Below are 16,412 nucleotides of genomic sequence, written 5' to 3' on the forward strand. Positions count from 1 at the left end.
GTCTGCAGAACTTGCATGTGAAGGGCCTAGAGGGCCATCCAGATGGTTGGAAGGTAATTAAAGATAAAGTAAAAGACCTCAATGAATAAAGCCATCTTAAAAAAAAAAAAACAAAACACAAAATAAATTATCCAGTTGATAACTGGACAATAATGACACATTACATACATTACATTACATATTTACAAATGCTACAGAGCTAATTAACCCATAGCATCAGAAAACAATGGTTTTCCTACAGAATAACTGTTTAGTGTTAGACCATGTATTAAAAGTAGGCTACATTTATTTGGAAGACAGCAGGTTCCAATTCTGTGTTTTGTATTTTGGTAGGATTACTTTTTTGTTAACTGGAAAAGGATGATTGTGAATTGGTGGTGGGATCTTTTTTTTTTTTAATGGATTCAATAAAGCGGTAGGCTATGCTATTTTTTATTCTATGTAGACTGTTGATTTAATTATGAATCTACTTACTGAAGTAGACAATCTACAATATTGTCTCATTTCTTTCATAGTTTGATCTTAAAGGGCACCTCAGGGAGCCCACATTTCCCAGATATGCTTGTTTGAGCTTATGAAGCTAAGTGAAAGTGAACGGACCACATGTGATGTGTCATTTACTTCATCAAAGGCTGAACCTTAATAGTTGTTGGTATCACACTTTCTAGCTCTTGAAATAGAAGGCCACCTTTTTCACCCATCGTACATGGGCACGAGTGCGCGCGCACGTTCCCGTCCAGGACTGCAAATTCCACCTTAAAACCCCTCTCGAGTGAAACTTTTCGCTGCAACTCTGTCGGTCCACCTTAAGCGCACACGCAAACGCAGGAGGCGTACATCGAGGTTTCCGCTTCTCAGTTGGGCTCGGACCGCGGCTCACGAAAAACACCGTGTGTGTAACGTACAAGGTTGACGCACTAAGGTGAGAAAAAAAGGCAAAAGAAAGCGAAGCAACCGAGCAAAAAAAAGATGTCTGAATCCAAGTACCGCGAGTGGATCCTGGACACTATCGACTCGCTGCGGTCGCGAAAAGCCCGGCCGGACTTGGAGAGGATTTGTCGAATGGTCCGGAGGCGACACGGGTCCGAGCCCGACCGAACCTGCGCAGAACTGGACAAACTGATTCAGGAACAAACCGTGCTGAAAGTTAACTACAAGGGCTCTATTTCATACCGAAACGCCGCAAAGGTTCAGCGGAGAAGCAGAAAAAAAGACGATGTAACGTTAACGACGGCTGCGAGAAGGAGCGCGGTGGAAGAAGCCAGTCATTCTGACTTGAGCAACGGGGACAGCGCTTTCGGTCCTGTTGACCAGGACGAGGAGGATTTGGAGGTATGTTGGGGGTGATGCGAGGAGGCACGTTTAACGAGCTCACATCTCATTGTCATATCACATCTTACCAAATTAACAGGTGGAGATAAAAGCAAAGGCACGGGGATAGTGTGTGGTTTGCGCAAAAACACGTATTTTGGTGTGTACATGGGGAGTGGTGAGGGGAGTGATTTTGCAAGTGCACCCAAAACTGCCGCAGACGGGGAGCGGCGGTTGGACCTCGCTCGAGCGCTACAGAGGTGGAGACGAGAAAAAAAAAACAGCCGAAGGTGCGCGTGTTGTCAGAGTATGGCAAATTTTACACGGCGCCGGTTTAAAAGCACTTTAACCGGGCGGTGTAGACGCACAAACAAAAGACAGGAAAAGTTGCACCGTCCTGTCCGTCCGCCACAACCCGAGCCACCATTATCAGCAGCAGAAAGCGCTTTTCAAGCCCCAAACTCGGCGTTGAGCGAAGGGGAGGGGGGGCTCTGCCAAGCTAGCAAGAGTGCGTAGACGTAGCCAGGAAGTTGAACAAATTTGCTTTCAAAATAATAGCGTTAAAATACGCGCTCGACAGTGAGGTTTTTATTTTGAAAAGCCGGGGCTGGAAATTCACGCTTTCATTATCACTGACTTTTAAATGTGGGAGTGGGTGAAGGGGAAAAAAAGTCTGAAACACCGCGGATGTAGGAGCCTGATGGGAGACGTTGGGACATTGTTGGGTTGTTGATTGTTTCTTTCTTAGAAAAACGAGGACAACCGTCTCAGGCAAAAAAACAAATGTCGCTAGAGCCACGTCCAGACCGCATGTTTTGTCTGCCCATGACGAGATTTCTCCCTTTCCGTCTGCACTTTAAGCTATGCCCATCACTATGTTTTGTCCCGTATAACAGCAGCCTAATCGAAAATTATCGGTGCCAAAGTACTCATAATAAAGATATATTCAGTTAATGTATGCAAACTGCGCCTATTTTTCGTGTGATGGACGATTGCCGACGCAGTGCATAAAGTCGAACCCCTAGATCCATTGTCGGACACGCTGCCAAGCCCGGTGTCGGCTGCTGTTATGGCCTCTCTCGTCCTGTACAGCAATGGCATCACTTATCTGTGTCTGGTAACTATTTGTTGACAGTATTATAGACGAGCCACATCTCTGCACTTTAAGGACATATGTAGGAGCCGGTAACACTGTGAGACCTGAACTAACGTAAAGCGACAGCAAACTGTTCGTCCGCCGCTAGCTGGCGGACGCCTATCCGATTTGGGTTAAGCTGAGATCAAATTGACTCTGAAAGGCGTGTGTGTTGCTACAAAAACGAATACGTTTGGTGACTTTGAACGTAACGCTTCCCGGTGCTTGTTTTCCAGGTTTTACCTGAATACGGGTGTCAAATGGAGACAGTGACGTGTCCGGTAACGGAGTCATTTGCGTTACTCTTTCTGTTCGCTCGCTTCTACTGTACATCGTTGACCCGGTGCAAAGTCAAAGTAGGCTGGTGATCGAGGCGGCTGGTGCTCGCTCTGATCGGGCTGCTGCGTTGATCTGTCCGTCGAGTTAAAGCTCGTTTTTCTTTTATCTCTGGTCTGCTTTGCCGTGTCTCGGCCCCGGGACGCGCTCCGTTAAATACCTCAGACACAATGGCGAGGTCTTTACCGCGGCTCCCAACTCCATGCGCACTTTGAAGGAAATTTGAGGAATAACCAAAAACGCCTCCCACCGGCCCTTTCTATGCTCCCGTGTGTTGGAGTTATCAATCAATAAGGCCTCTAAAGACCGGCACGCACCGAGCACATCGGCTGTTTTATGTGAGCCGAGATGAAAATCATGCTGGATTGAGACCCTCGGGGATGTTTTTGTGACCGTGTCTCGGTGAAAGTTATGTGAAATGCAGTGCGATGGGTGAATACCATACAAGCGGCTCTCTTCACAGGAGCGGGGCGGGCTTTAGTGCGCTCTTGTGCTCGACTGCTGGGTCTTGGACACGCAGTCGCACACGATCAAATGTTTTACTCAAGGCGCCGTCGACAAAAACCAATGAGTGCGTATGTTAAAACTATTTATGCAATCAGATAACACTGGATTCAAGTGTTTAACAGCGCGGAAACACGTTTGTGGTGGAAGGGCTCACAGTCTGTCTGCGGAGTGAGCACTGCGCCGCGGAATGGGACGAAGGCATCCAAAGGCAATAATTTACCACCACAGCGGTCAAATTGCGACATCTCTATGAGCGTGTTTTCATGTGACATGCTCAGCATACAATTAGTCGGCTACTCAATCATGAAAGCAATCCCTTGTAATCTTGCAGGGTTTACCAGCTTTTTAAATTGTTGTCAAAATAATGAACTTAATTGTTGATAGTGGCCTTTCTTCCACTGAATTAAATGTTTCTTATCCACTCAAGCTTTTTGTCCCCATTGATCTAGGCAAAGATGAGTGCATACTTGATGTATGTTTAATCTTACACCCACCATAGATTTTAAATGTACAGCATGCACTATGTGATGCTTGTGTTTTGCAGGCTGACACCTCTATGGCAATGGACACGGACAGTAATCCAGATGAAGAGGGGGCTGATGAGAGCAGGGATGGGCAGGACAGGCCGTCTCCTGGGCGCACATATGAAGATGGGGCCGCGCACTGTGCCTCTGTGCGAGCTGTCTCTGCACCCTGCTCTCCCTCTGGCACTCGGCCTGGCCCCGGCTGTGGCCCTGGCTCGGGTCTGGACTGTGTCTCTTTCCAGAAGGCTGGTGAGAGGCCCAGCTCCTTGCCCCCCTCCAGCCCTAGGGCCCTCGCACACAATGACTGGGCCTATCATTCTGCTGTCTGCCCAGCAGAGCGCCAGCACCCAGGAATGCAGAGAGACAAAGGTATTCACGCTGCTAGACACAGTCTAATATGCACAGCCGGCATTATGGGGCACTCGAATATTGTTTCATGTGCAAGCTTTATTCTTGGTTTTGCATTGGAAGTTAAATAGGAATTGGAGCTGGATAGGTGACATGGTTGCTGACAGCAGAAATGCCTTAGTTAAAGTGGTGGTATTATGCTCATTTTCAAGTTCAAAATCCTATTTAGAGGTTGTACCAGAACAGGTTTACATGGTTTAATTTCTGTGTTGAAGGCTTCGTTTTAGCTATGGAGTGATACATCTTGTCTCTAAATGATCTTTGGTGGGAGTTGCACATGCCAGTTCCTAGTTAAGGACTACTAGCCAACCAGAAGCAAGAGAAGGGTGGGTCAGTGAGAAGCCGGTAAACAGCTTTGCAACATCACAGTAACAACTTTATGTCCATTGACTGGAGGGTAGCTAGTGTTTGGAAGGGAGAGTAGGTGTGTGCTGCAGCTCAGTGTTTCTCCACTGGTGTTTTTGAGGGCGTGTCGGAGTAGCAGCGTGGCCAGCATTATGTGAGGCGCATTTAGCGTTCATCCCTGTGATGTCACAGGGATGAAAGGGAAAGGGGTGGACTACAAACTGTTTTCAAGCAGTTCAGAGCAGAGTTTTCTCTGGGAGATAGGAACTCCCTTTGGGCTGGACTTTGGGCTTTTTCACTTTGCAAACCTATTACATGCACAAAAAAGGTATATAACTCAATAAAGGAGAGGGAAAAAGCCAAAAAGCATAATACCACCTCTTTAATGTAAGCTAGACACAGTTACAGACACAGGTTTAGCGAGGTCTTCCTGTCATCCATCCATCTTGTTTGTACCAGTTATTAACTAAATAACTTTCAGCTGCATTGGTTTCAATTTGGTTTGAGTATAATGTCAGGTGTGACAGTATGGATCAAATCAGCATGTAATGTAAATGGTTCACTCTGTGTTAGCAGCAGCCACAAAGTCAGCAATCCACTCTGCAACTACCAGCCCCGGTGCTTTAAAGAATAACGTGAAGAAAGAAGATGGAGCCAAGGCGCAGGATAATGGCCTTTCGTTTGACCAGTTGGTACCAGACTATGCAGCAGGGCTGGTAATTGGCATGTAATCATTTCATGTCAAACACCACCATCTATATGTCTCATACTACTTTGATGTCTCTGACTCACACCTGACATTTTCATGTTTCAGTTGTTTTGTGCTGTTTTGTTTGGCCAACAGGATGAGACCAAGAATGTATCTGATGGAAGACCACAGACACTGTCTTTGCCATCTGACAACTGTGAGTAACACAGTGTTTCATAATTTTTGTATTTAAAGCTGCTGCGTAGCCTGCACCTGTTTTGCAGAAAATTAATGCATCACTAGACTACTCTCTCATTTTGGATAATAGTTACTAAAAAGACACATACATGTTAACAAGGTCTTGTTCATATTTTATGATATGCATGTCTTTGCAAGCAAGACAACATTGTTTTCTGTTTTTGATTTTCTTGATGAAAATTTAGTTGGGGTAATGTTCCCTTCCACCACTTCAGAGTCACAGGGTTTATTTCCTGGTTGAGGTTTCTCTAGCTTGACCATAATTTGTTTTTTTTGTGAGTTTGTTTCTTTGTTGAAACTTTTTAATGCAAGAGAAGTGATTGTAGATTTTCCCTCCTTCGTGAGACATTGCCAAAAGACCTCCAAGCAAATAACTAATGTGGCATTACAAAAATAAATTATACTAAAATGTTTTTACCACAACTACCATGCCACTGTATACTGTAGTCGTGCTGGGCCTGGATATAGTTTGGATAAAAGGGGCAGTGCCCATCTTTAAAGGGGGGCTTTGTCCCTGTCATGTGTCACATGCATGAAGACATTCCTGCCAGCATCCTGTGAAAGTGGCCTGGTACTGTATAATAAGGGTGCTGTATCAACACTCGTTTACTGTGCCCTCACTGTACTGAACCATGAACAAACTCTAATGGAAAAACATACTGTACCGTGACAGCAGAGAGCTCAGTGTGGCATACAACTACCATGGAAAAAGCATCACTTTCATTTCATCACAGCTCTGGTGCTTTGTTCAGCTTCATACAACTGAATGTCAAGGATATGAAGCTGCACATTTAGACCTCCAGAAAATGTATTGTTAACTACACTTTTATTGATATTTAATTTTGCACATCAATGCAGAATTGGAAAAAGTTTGAGCCATGGTTCTCATATGAACTCTTCTCTTTGCTCCCATAGTCATGAGTCATGAACTGAGCTCCACTTTAATTGCCCATTTCATGCATAATACCACAGTTGGAATATCTCAGTTCAGTTTTCAGTCATAAATTATTTGAGGCCAAAAAGTAGACATTCTGTTAGCCGTTCGTTGCATATTTCATGTTGATATGGCAAGAAATAAGAGGCATGATGGCTTTTGATGTGAAATTAACAAGCGCAGATTATTTTGATTCCAAGAAAATGTTGATGTTTTTGGCAGTGTTGTGTTCTTGCTTTTTAGGACAAGGAAGAATACTGAGGTGTTTCTCTTACATTTAGTCAAACAGTTGCTTTAATAGAAACCAGTGAAATCAACTCTGCAATGTGTTTTAATGATCGGTGAAGAAATTGTTGCAGACAACATCCAGTCAAGATTTCTCTCAGAGCATGTCATGATATCTATTAAATCAATGTTTCATTGTAGAAAGATTTGTAGAACATTTGTAATAATTTTATTTCCATTGTTCACAGGTACATTGAAGAATAAGATAGATATATCCTCCTTCACTGCAGCTGAAGATAGTCTTCTGAATGGTGGTAAAGATGATGAAATGTGAGTATCCTGTTATTAAATCGTCATTATATTCTCCACTAGAAATGCATTTTCAGATTCCTAAGATGATGCCCCTCTCACAATGTTTGAATACACTGCTCTTGACTTGTATGTAATCCACATGTTTCTGAGGCACAAACTCATGTTTTAAATAACAACTAACCGCACAAACGGTCACTTAGAGGCTTGAAAAGACAACAACAAAGTGAGACATTACCTGCTGAAGAAGAGGGGGTCTATGTCTCTGACTCTTTTTCACCTGATCTTCCTCCAGCTCTGTGAAGAAGGAGAAGATGAGCCAGAACTTGTTGCAGTGGACTGTGGCGGACGTGGCCAGCTACTTCTCAGCTGCAGGCTTTCCAGAGCAGGCTGCGGCGTTTCGTACACAGGTCAGTGCACCACCACAAAACTGCCACAGAGGGCGCTACATGTACACTGAAAACCACACAGTGCATTTGAAGAGAGTTAATATAAAGTGTGTTGCACGGTCCAAAATAGTGCATAGTGTGACCAGTATCAATTAATTTGTGTACATGAAGCTGCGTGGTTAAAAGCTTCCAGAAAAGAAAACTGGCTGTCTTGAGGTGACTAGGAAAAATCCCAAACTTCTCTCTTGAAATACAAAGTTACTACACAGTGTGATCTGGTGGCCATTTAGAAATTACATAACATTAGTTACATTAAAAGATATAAGGCATTCAGAACATCCCTTCAGAGATTTATGAGTGACACTAACTGAGCAAAATATCTTCTCTCTCCTCAACAGGAAATTGATGGGAAGTCCCTTCTCCTTATGCAGCGCAGTGACGTGTTGACTGGTTTGTCTATTCGACTGGGCCCGGCCCTCAAAATCTACGAGCGCCACGTAAAGGTGCTGCAGAGGACCCACTTCCTGGAATACGAAGACCTCTGAAGTGGCGATTCACATGACAGACAGACAATGCTGCATTGACCCAAACATGCATGCAGTGCCCTCTCCCTCCTGGATTCTGCCACCCACCTTCATATACAGAATATGTTAAGGGTGAGTGGGGGTGGGGGGAGGCTGCGGTGGAATTCTTTCACTGTGAGAATGACCAGAAACTGAAAGACAGTCATCCTACCTCTCATTATGGTCGTTGGTTTTCAAATGGTTTTCATTTCACCCATGTGGCCCTTCGCTTGCATTGTCAAGGGAACAGACTGCTACGTTCAGAGTACATTTTAAAGTGTGGGAGTAATGACCTTTCTGCAAGAGTAAAAGATAGGTAATGCAGCCATTGAAGGGGATGGAGCGATGCACGAAGTGGACCACCTATGTGTCATAGTGCTGTGAGCAAAGTGTTTTGGGTCCACAAGAAAATGTTAGCTCACTGTGGCTGTAAAATGTCTCCCTGCATCCTTGCTGTATCTATTACAGTACCTTCTGTTAGTCCAGAAACCATTAGTGAGACACGTGGCTAAACACAGTATGATGAGTTGAATTAAATGTCATGGAAGTGCTGGGGAAGTCTACATATCTGCATCAAATGTCACCAGAGTCTGATTCCTGACTTGTCATGCCACCAATAGCTGCTGCTGATGGATTATGGCTTCAGTGTCTCTGTAACCAATAATGACAGCCTACTACCTGCTTGCAAGGCAAATATTGTTTTTTTTAAATTTAGATCTGACTGTGGTCCAACTTAATACAGTTGCATTTTGGGGAACAATTGCAGATAGATGTGACCAGGAAATTTGCAGCCTAATGGAATTAGATTTCATACATAAGGATAAAGTAATAAATGTGGAGAAATGTTATTGTAATACTAAATATATTATATTGTTTTAAATCTAATACAGCTGCTCAGTGCCTGTTTACAGAGCAGATCTCTTGATCAAATGCAATATTTTGTGTTATCATCCGTTTATAATGTGTCCAGTGTCTAAGTCAGCCTCTTGAATTGTGACATTCCATATGATGTAGTCTACGTCTCAAATGTATATCCTCCCCCCCTTTTATCTGTAACATTAACTCTTATTCCAGAGTCCCAAATAAAGATTGTGTTTCTTTGTTCAGCCACTTCTTTTGTGATAGTTCATTACACTGGTTTTATCAATCATTTGCCTGAAAACAATTGTTTGAATGGGTCAGCATCCCCCTGCAAGGGTGTGAGGACAAGTCAAATATCAAATATTGTAAACAAACTTTCCACTTCAGATAAAATCCCTGCTCAACACTGTAACAAAAATTACAGCAGGACATTTAAAAAATAAAATCAGTTCCTCGTTTAATCTGAAGGTTCAGTGGATGCAGCGATGCACATTTGGTGAAAATGGAATATTCCTTGTCCACCATGAGTTTCAGTCCGTGTATCTGCACGACTCTTCAGATTAGTACAAAAGAATAGCGTGGGAAAATATCTGCACAACGCTGACAATGCACAGAAAGTTTATAGTAGATACATAATACACTGACGAGGTTTGATGACTGAAACTTGGTCTTTTTGCTTTCGCTTCAATTGAACACTTTGCACTATATCATCATCATGTGTAAGCAAGAAGTACATTTTTTTTAGGATGTGTCTGTGCATGCTGTTAGCAGTGTTTTTCTATCGATTATTTTTCCTACACCAGAAATACACTAGACCCATGTACAGACAAAACGAAAAGATTTTCCCTCACCCATGGCGGGAAAACAGCATACAATTTCTAATCCAGATAGCACTAACTCTACCATAGTGTAAAGGTCATTTGGATCAGTCTGATTAGTAGAATACTGCATGAGGCCACACACTTGTCAGCTCCAGGCTGCACACTAGTTTGACAATGCAGATTAGCCTCTTGGTTTCCCAGCTCTGTGGGAAACTTCACTTGCCAAAGCTATGAACATAATGTGATTTGTTAAAAATCAAACAGCACTCTCAATCAAACATGTAACAACTTACCAAAGTCGCAAAACAATGTTTCATCCTCTTGCTTCTTCAAGATCACATACAACATTAAATTAAGACTTTGCTGCATTTAACTCTGAAGGCGTATTTTGTTGTTGCCTAAAATAGTCCTGTATTCACCAGTCCAACACTAACTGTAACCGCCACTCCTCATTATGGAGTGACATGTAAGAAAATGTCACACGGAGTCCATATGACCAAAATCCATCTGGAATATTAACCTCAGCATACACTTTCTGACATCCAGTGGATGGAGAAGCTGCTTCAGGAGGATCTCCATCAGTAATGAGGTGGATCTGTGTCGCAACTGCTGTTTCCTCTGCCAAGCTTCTACAGGATGAAGGGGAGTATGGAGGAGCGCAGGGTCGGATAATCTCTGAACTCCTTTAAGTAGCCGCGGTGTTTTCCTTTAGCCCAGACAGTCATCTGGATGAAGGCCACAAGAGTGAAGAAAGCCACAGGAACACACTGGGTCATCACTGTGAAGCCCATCCAGGAGCCCAGCTGTGAGCAAGACGATTGCGCACACACACACACACACGCACACACGCACACACGCACACTGTAAGTAAAACTTTAGTTATATAGCACATTTTTAACATAGGTTACAAAGTGATTTACATCAACATCAAGCACAAACACTGAAGTGCAAACCACAGAAAAACATTCAATAAACGCAACACACATACAACCACAGAAAGCATGCAGCAACCAGGCACCAACCAGAGTACACCCTTGGAATTAGAGAAAAGCCAACTTGTGGGTTTTCAAATGTTGGTTTGAAACAGTCAACAGACTCAGCTTTGCGGTGTGGCCAACAGGTTTTGCTCTGATGACCTAATTGGCCACTCGGTGGTGTAAAGGCTTAGTAGCTCAGAAATGTATGCAAGAGCTAAGTCATTTAGTGTCTTATAAGTGATTAGATGAATCTTTAAATCAATCGTGAACTTCACTGGCAGCCAACGCAGCAAGACTAAAATAGGAGTGATGTGTGATCTTCCACAAGTCCTAGTTAATAGTCTGGCTGCTGCAATTTGTACAAGCTGAAGACATGCCAGGGCAGTTTGACTAAGGCAAGTGAAAAGGCCACCGCAGAAGTCGAGATGGGAAAAACTGAAGGCATAAATGATAGCCTACGTTCTAAATCCTATAATAATGGCCTAAATTTTTGTAATGTTGAAAAAAACAGGATTGTATCAATTTGCTGACATGGTGTTTGAATTAAATTGAATTTGAAATATGATGCCAAAATTCCCAGAGTTTGGTTTGACATACAGGGGCATAAGTGGGCATTGAGATTTATGGTACACAACCAGTAGATGGCAGCAATAGTGCATCTTATTGCAAGGATGAAATACAGGCTATGTGTACTATTGCTACAGGGTTGCGCGCGCACACACACACACACACACACACACACACACACACACACCCCCTTGCCTTCAGTGTTGAAATGTGGAGCCCATATGAACATTGAAATTGAGGTTTAGCAAGTCTCCTTTTCATACTGGCCAGTGAAAGATCCTAATACAATTCCAAAATAAGTGATTCACCTCGCTCTGTGCAAAAATTTATTCCAAAGGCTATTGGGAGGCTTCAGCAGTCTGAGTTAGACAAATCAAAAGGATATCTTCCAAAGTTATAGTCTTTTCATATTTTTTGTGTGTTTTTCAGACAGTGTTTCCTTGTTGGGATAGTAACAAAAAGAGATCATTTTATACTAAAAACACTCCTGAAGCCTCACATTAACTTCATATACATTTCAGAATACCTATTTGTATAGAATGAGGAGGATTTTCTCCCACATCACTTACAATGGAAGCACATTAATAATGAATCTCATAATGGCCAGTATTAACAAGAGGAATGATTATTATGATAATGAAAAGCCTGTTTCAGCGTTTGAGCACCTGTAAACTAATACACAGACCATCAGTATAGCTGACTGTGAAGCTATGTCACCTTTATTTTCTTTCATAGGAACACCTATCTGCTTACCTCATATGTGTAGTTTGGACAAGAGACCAGCCAAAAAATCCATGTGAAGGGATTTCTCGTAGGGTAAGGAATCTTCTTGTTTTTTGAACCTGAGATGATGGTTAAACAAAAATAAAATATTGTATTGCCATGTACTCTTGGCTGCTTTTTAAATAAAATAGAATACCACTGATGTAAAAATGTTGGAAAAAACTCACCTGCTAGTTTGAGGTTACGAAGAGCAATATGGATGGAAAAATTCCCTATTTGACAGAACTGTGGGAATTTAGACAACCAAAGATGATCATCTTGGGATAGGGTTTAATATCTGAAAGATGCCTTTACTGAGCCACAAATATACAACTTAGACAGATCTCAAACTTACCAAGAAAATGTAAAGTCCTGTATTCACCTGCTGCTGCCCGTAATCTGTCAATGTGTCACAGAAAAATTTATTAAAATGCTAGTCAACTTCCACTGATGAGTTAAAGTGAGAATTGCAGTGGTCTGCACTTACAGGGTGTGGTGTAGAGAGGGTGGTTGATGTAGTACGCCATCCAAGCTGCAGAGCACCAGTAATAGCCACAGTTCTGGAATAGAAAGAGGGACTATAATAAATCAAACTGTCAAGATAGCGCCTCACATACAGAATAAGAACACAGCACAATAATTATACACTGTATATCACATTCAAAGGGCAATGCAGCTCACTCACCTTAAATATGTTTCTGAGAGGCATGGTCCCGTGGGAGATACGATGGACAAACAGTGTCTCCAGAATCCTCTTGATGTAGTGGAAGGAGTGGCATATGCAGGCCAAGCTGCAACAGGACACACACACACACACACACACGTTTAGGGGGTATCTGTGGAAAGCCTTGGATTGTGTGATACACAGCAGCAACATCCCCAAAGATCCCTGAAAACATAAGCTGACACTCACTGTACAACCCAGTGCTTGCTGGTGGTGAAGTCATATTTCGGAGAATATATGAAAGGAAGGCGGAAGTAGAACATCAAGTAGATGATCAGTGGGCCAGCGCACTCTGTCAGGAACACCTGAATTGAGCAAAGAAAAGAAAAGACAAAATTTAAATGCTTTAAATTGAGTTTTTCTTGATTTGCAGCCAGATGCATGAGAAGTGCAAAAAAAAATGTACAAAAACGCCAAAAAGCCCCACACAGCAGTCATTAATGAATCCATGAACAGCATTACAATTATCAGTGGATTTCTCTAATAGAAAACAGCCTAACCAGTGAAACAAAAATAGTTTCTCCCTGTCCCGTCAGCAGGGAGAACATGCAACTGACACCAGTATGGTTCTGGCTTCTCAAACAACCCACTTGTCAAAGCCAATCTTAAATCAAAAACAGTTCATCTACTTCTCCCATGCACTGACCTCCATTCAGTGTAACTATAGTAGTAGTCAACATGTGCCCATGGAGCAAATGAGACACTAAGACAGCTTGTAGTACCAGCTTTCCACAAACGATGTGATCAAGTGAAGCAGCACAGCTGACAGTGAAATCGATCCCTGAATCAGCACCTGGAGCAGAGCCCTGGCTCAGTATGCCTGACCAATAGCTACTGGTGATCTCTGCTGGCAGAAGCCTGAAGCCTGGCAGGGTGCTGGGGGTTGTGTCAGGGTTGGTAAAGACAGGGAATGCAGAGACTGGGTGGGCAAGGGTGCAAAGATGCGCAGTGAAAGGCAAGTGAGAGGTCAGGGGGATAAACACCTTTGGGAGAAATGGGGCCGTGAGATTACATGTCCTAGGACAGAGGACAGGCGGTGTAGGAGGTGAGAGAAAAAACAAACCACAGCAAATCACCTCTATCTGTGGGTTGATATTTATATTCAAGAGTTATTGAGTGGGTGTTTGTTGACATTTAGAGTGCAATAATCTTAAAACATAATGCCAGAGGTTTTGTGTTTTTTAGCTTATTAAGTACAAATCATGTAAAATTTTCAGACTATTTTGCAAAGCAAGCCTCTTTTCCTAATAGTGACAGCAGATGAAAAACGTTACATTCATGAGCTACAGCTGAATCATATCCAGAAGACAAGCAACATGTGAATTTAATTATGTCTTGATCAAAATATACTCGAAACTGATTTGCCACACTCAAAGCAGATTCTTATTACGGCTCACCAAAGGAATGTGGAAGGTGAGAATCAATCTAAAAAAATATCGTCTTGTATGATTTGGGATTTAGATTACAGTAATTCAAAGACTGCATGGCTAAAACATGCAACACCACTGTATGGTCCTAAATAGTGTGTGTCTGTGCACATGTGGACTCACGGTTCCCCATGTGAGCTGGGGTCCTAGGTCACTGAAGTAAAAGCTGGCTGTGGTTCCCACCGGAAGTGTCTGCAGAACTTCCTCATCCCTGAGACACTTGGCCTCTGAGAAACAAGACAGTCCACAATCACCAGATCAGACAACATCACAAAACTTCATTACAACACCTGTGAATGAAGTGAGCTGGATAAATGCAGAATTTATTTTTAAAAAAGCAAACGCACTTGGATCCAAACGTAGGGACTGTCTGGCTGGGTACCACTTTGGATCTGTCAAAATGGAGAGGGATATTACTCTAGGCATGCTGGAGAGAATATTTATTAAAAATTAAGATTAGAATAAACAGAAATTTCGATGTTTTCGTACTTTTGTAAACTTACTCACATGATTTGTGAAACAAAGCTTTAATATCCAAAACAGTGGCAGTTGGCTCCACCTGAAACCAAAATGTAAAAAATCAACTTAAAATAGTTTTATTATGAGCAGCATTAGTGTTCAGACTTCCAATTTGACATTGACATGAGTGCTAAAAATACAAAAGCAAAGGTCATCTGTATTACTCTCTTTAAGTGCAGAAGTTTTCATTTCTGTTGGAATCTGTCACACTTGCATTTTGGCGTTTTCATCTGCAATGTGATCCCTCGCGCTTTCTGACACGACGCTGCACATTTATACAAGCTGCTAATCATGTGTATCTGCCTGCCTGACTGTTGGCCCCATGCAGCACAGGCATGCACTGTATTCCTGTCAGATGAAGAGGGATTTCTCACCTTCTAACTGCGACCCTCTCTCAATAGAAACGTTAACTGATAATGGCTGTACTTGACCAGGCCGCCTGTGAAGTATATGATTATCTGTAAAATTACCCGTCTGCTCACAGTGACGACTCTCCAGTTCTTGAGCTAACACAAACATGTTTCCCCTGACCTCGCAGCAAAGTAATCGCACTAGTCTCTGCCTATGCTACTTTTTGAAGAGACACATCTTTAATCGTGAAACTTTAAAAGGAATCCACTAGGAGGTGATAAACTGTAGTAATTGATCATAAAATCCATGGCATGCTACAAGTTCTCGAGCACTCTTTGTGTCTTCTGCATAGGACTTAAATGTCTGTGATCAGAATGCATCATGCACCAGTTAAAGCAAGTATTTCTGCAAGTATTTCTATTTCTTTCTGTGTTCTAAAAGAATTATGGTCAATATAAAACACGAGTGTGAACAGAAACCCTCCATTATCCAGACACTCACCTTGTCCAGCAGCAGCAGTTTCTCTTTAGTCTTTAAGTCGACGATCTCCACCTCAAAGTAAACAATCCTTTTGGCCTTTTTGGGAGGTTTTGGTTTTGGCCTCGCGGAAGACTTCTTCTCAGGTTCTGCTTCATTTACATTCTTTGCCTCTAAGGCGAGTACATCCATGATCCTGTTTGAGCCAAAACCTCAGTAGCCTGGTGAAATAATCTGTGTATGTATGTCCACTGACGCTGGTTGTCCTCTACTGGTATGGAAAGCAACCCCCTGCTCACTCCCCACACAACTGTCAGGCCAACTCAAGTGTGTCGTCTTTGGTGTCTTTTGGACTCTCTGAATAGCCCTCCGCCTCCAGTGGAAGAGGGACGGAAATATGTGAGACCATAAACACTTTTTTCCCTCCCAGATGGAGCGCATGTATGTGAAAGAGTGGAGGCAAGCGAAGGAGGAAAGAAAGTGAGGAGAAGTGGAAGGAGAGCTGGCCTAAGCACATGAAGTGAGCCTGCTCTTCACCTGAATAGCAGCCTCTTCTTGATCCACAGCCCCCCTTCACGCAACCAAATGCACTTAAGACGAAACCTGAGAACCCCAAGACATAATCCACATCGCGCCATTTGCACGGCTAAATATAAGTTGCCTGATTTGCTCTGTGCCAGCTTGGTAACCTTGGGAAGCCACATACAGCGCGACCCACTGACAAATGTCAATGTGCTCTCCTTAGACCTATAAGACACATCTCGTGCACGCTCTGCTCCTAGCTTGGTTACACAGTGACGGGGCCCCATTAAAAGCCTGATCCATGCATGAAAGACCTCCACATGCCAACACACACCCCTCCCCCAGACCACCTGTGGGACTGGTATTCTTTCTCCGAATGACCTCCAGAACAAATCCAATGTTTATTTCAGGGCCTGTGTGGTTCAAGGTTTGCATGCTGAATGACCATTGTTTCTAAAATACCCCAAGGAGG

The 16,412-nt window shown here is 42.9% G+C and overlaps 2 protein-coding genes across 3 annotated transcripts; one reads left to right on the forward strand and one right to left on the reverse strand.

Annotated features, from left to right (window-relative positions):
- Window positions 1–823: 823 nt before the first annotated feature.
- On the forward strand, window positions 824–9,042 carry samd1a (sterile alpha motif domain containing 1a). Of its 2 annotated transcripts, none has more exons than XM_038709957.1 (7): window positions 824–1,332; window positions 3,834–4,182; window positions 5,140–5,282; window positions 5,411–5,471; window positions 6,920–7,001; window positions 7,276–7,390; window positions 7,768–9,042. In XM_038709957.1, exons 1-7 carry the CDS (start codon window positions 970–972, stop codon window positions 7,912–7,914), a joined length of 1,260 nt encoding a protein of 419 aa, XP_038565885.1. In that variant the 5' UTR covers window positions 824–969; the 3' UTR covers window positions 7,915–9,042. The 2 variants fall into 2 exon arrangements, with proteins under 2 accessions (XP_038565885.1, XP_038565886.1); XM_038709958.1 differs by having other exon boundaries at window positions 825–1,332; window positions 5,143–5,282.
- Window positions 9,043–9,229: 187 nt separating this feature from the next.
- tecra (trans-2,3-enoyl-CoA reductase a) lies at window positions 9,230–16,181 on the reverse strand. Its single transcript, XM_038709973.1, has 11 exons — window positions 15,443–16,181; window positions 14,579–14,630; window positions 14,419–14,463; window positions 14,195–14,298; window positions 12,834–12,949; window positions 12,606–12,711; window positions 12,408–12,480; window positions 12,276–12,319; window positions 12,109–12,166; window positions 11,912–12,000; window positions 9,230–10,417 (listed from the first exon to the last, which is right to left on the reverse strand). The coding sequence occupies exons 1-11, from the start codon at window positions 15,608–15,610 to the stop codon at window positions 10,244–10,246; spliced, it is 1,029 nt and encodes a 342-aa protein (XP_038565901.1). The 5' UTR covers window positions 15,611–16,181; the 3' UTR covers window positions 9,230–10,243.
- Window positions 16,182–16,412: the final 231 nt, after the last annotated feature.

The sequence above is a fragment of the Micropterus salmoides genome, unplaced genomic scaffold (assembly GCF_014851395.1).
Source record: "Micropterus salmoides isolate LMB-PRFRI ecotype aquatic unplaced genomic scaffold, ASM1485139v1 Ms_hic_scaffold_10, whole genome shotgun sequence".
Taxonomy (NCBI): domain Eukaryota; kingdom Metazoa; phylum Chordata; class Actinopteri; order Centrarchiformes; family Centrarchidae; genus Micropterus; species Micropterus salmoides.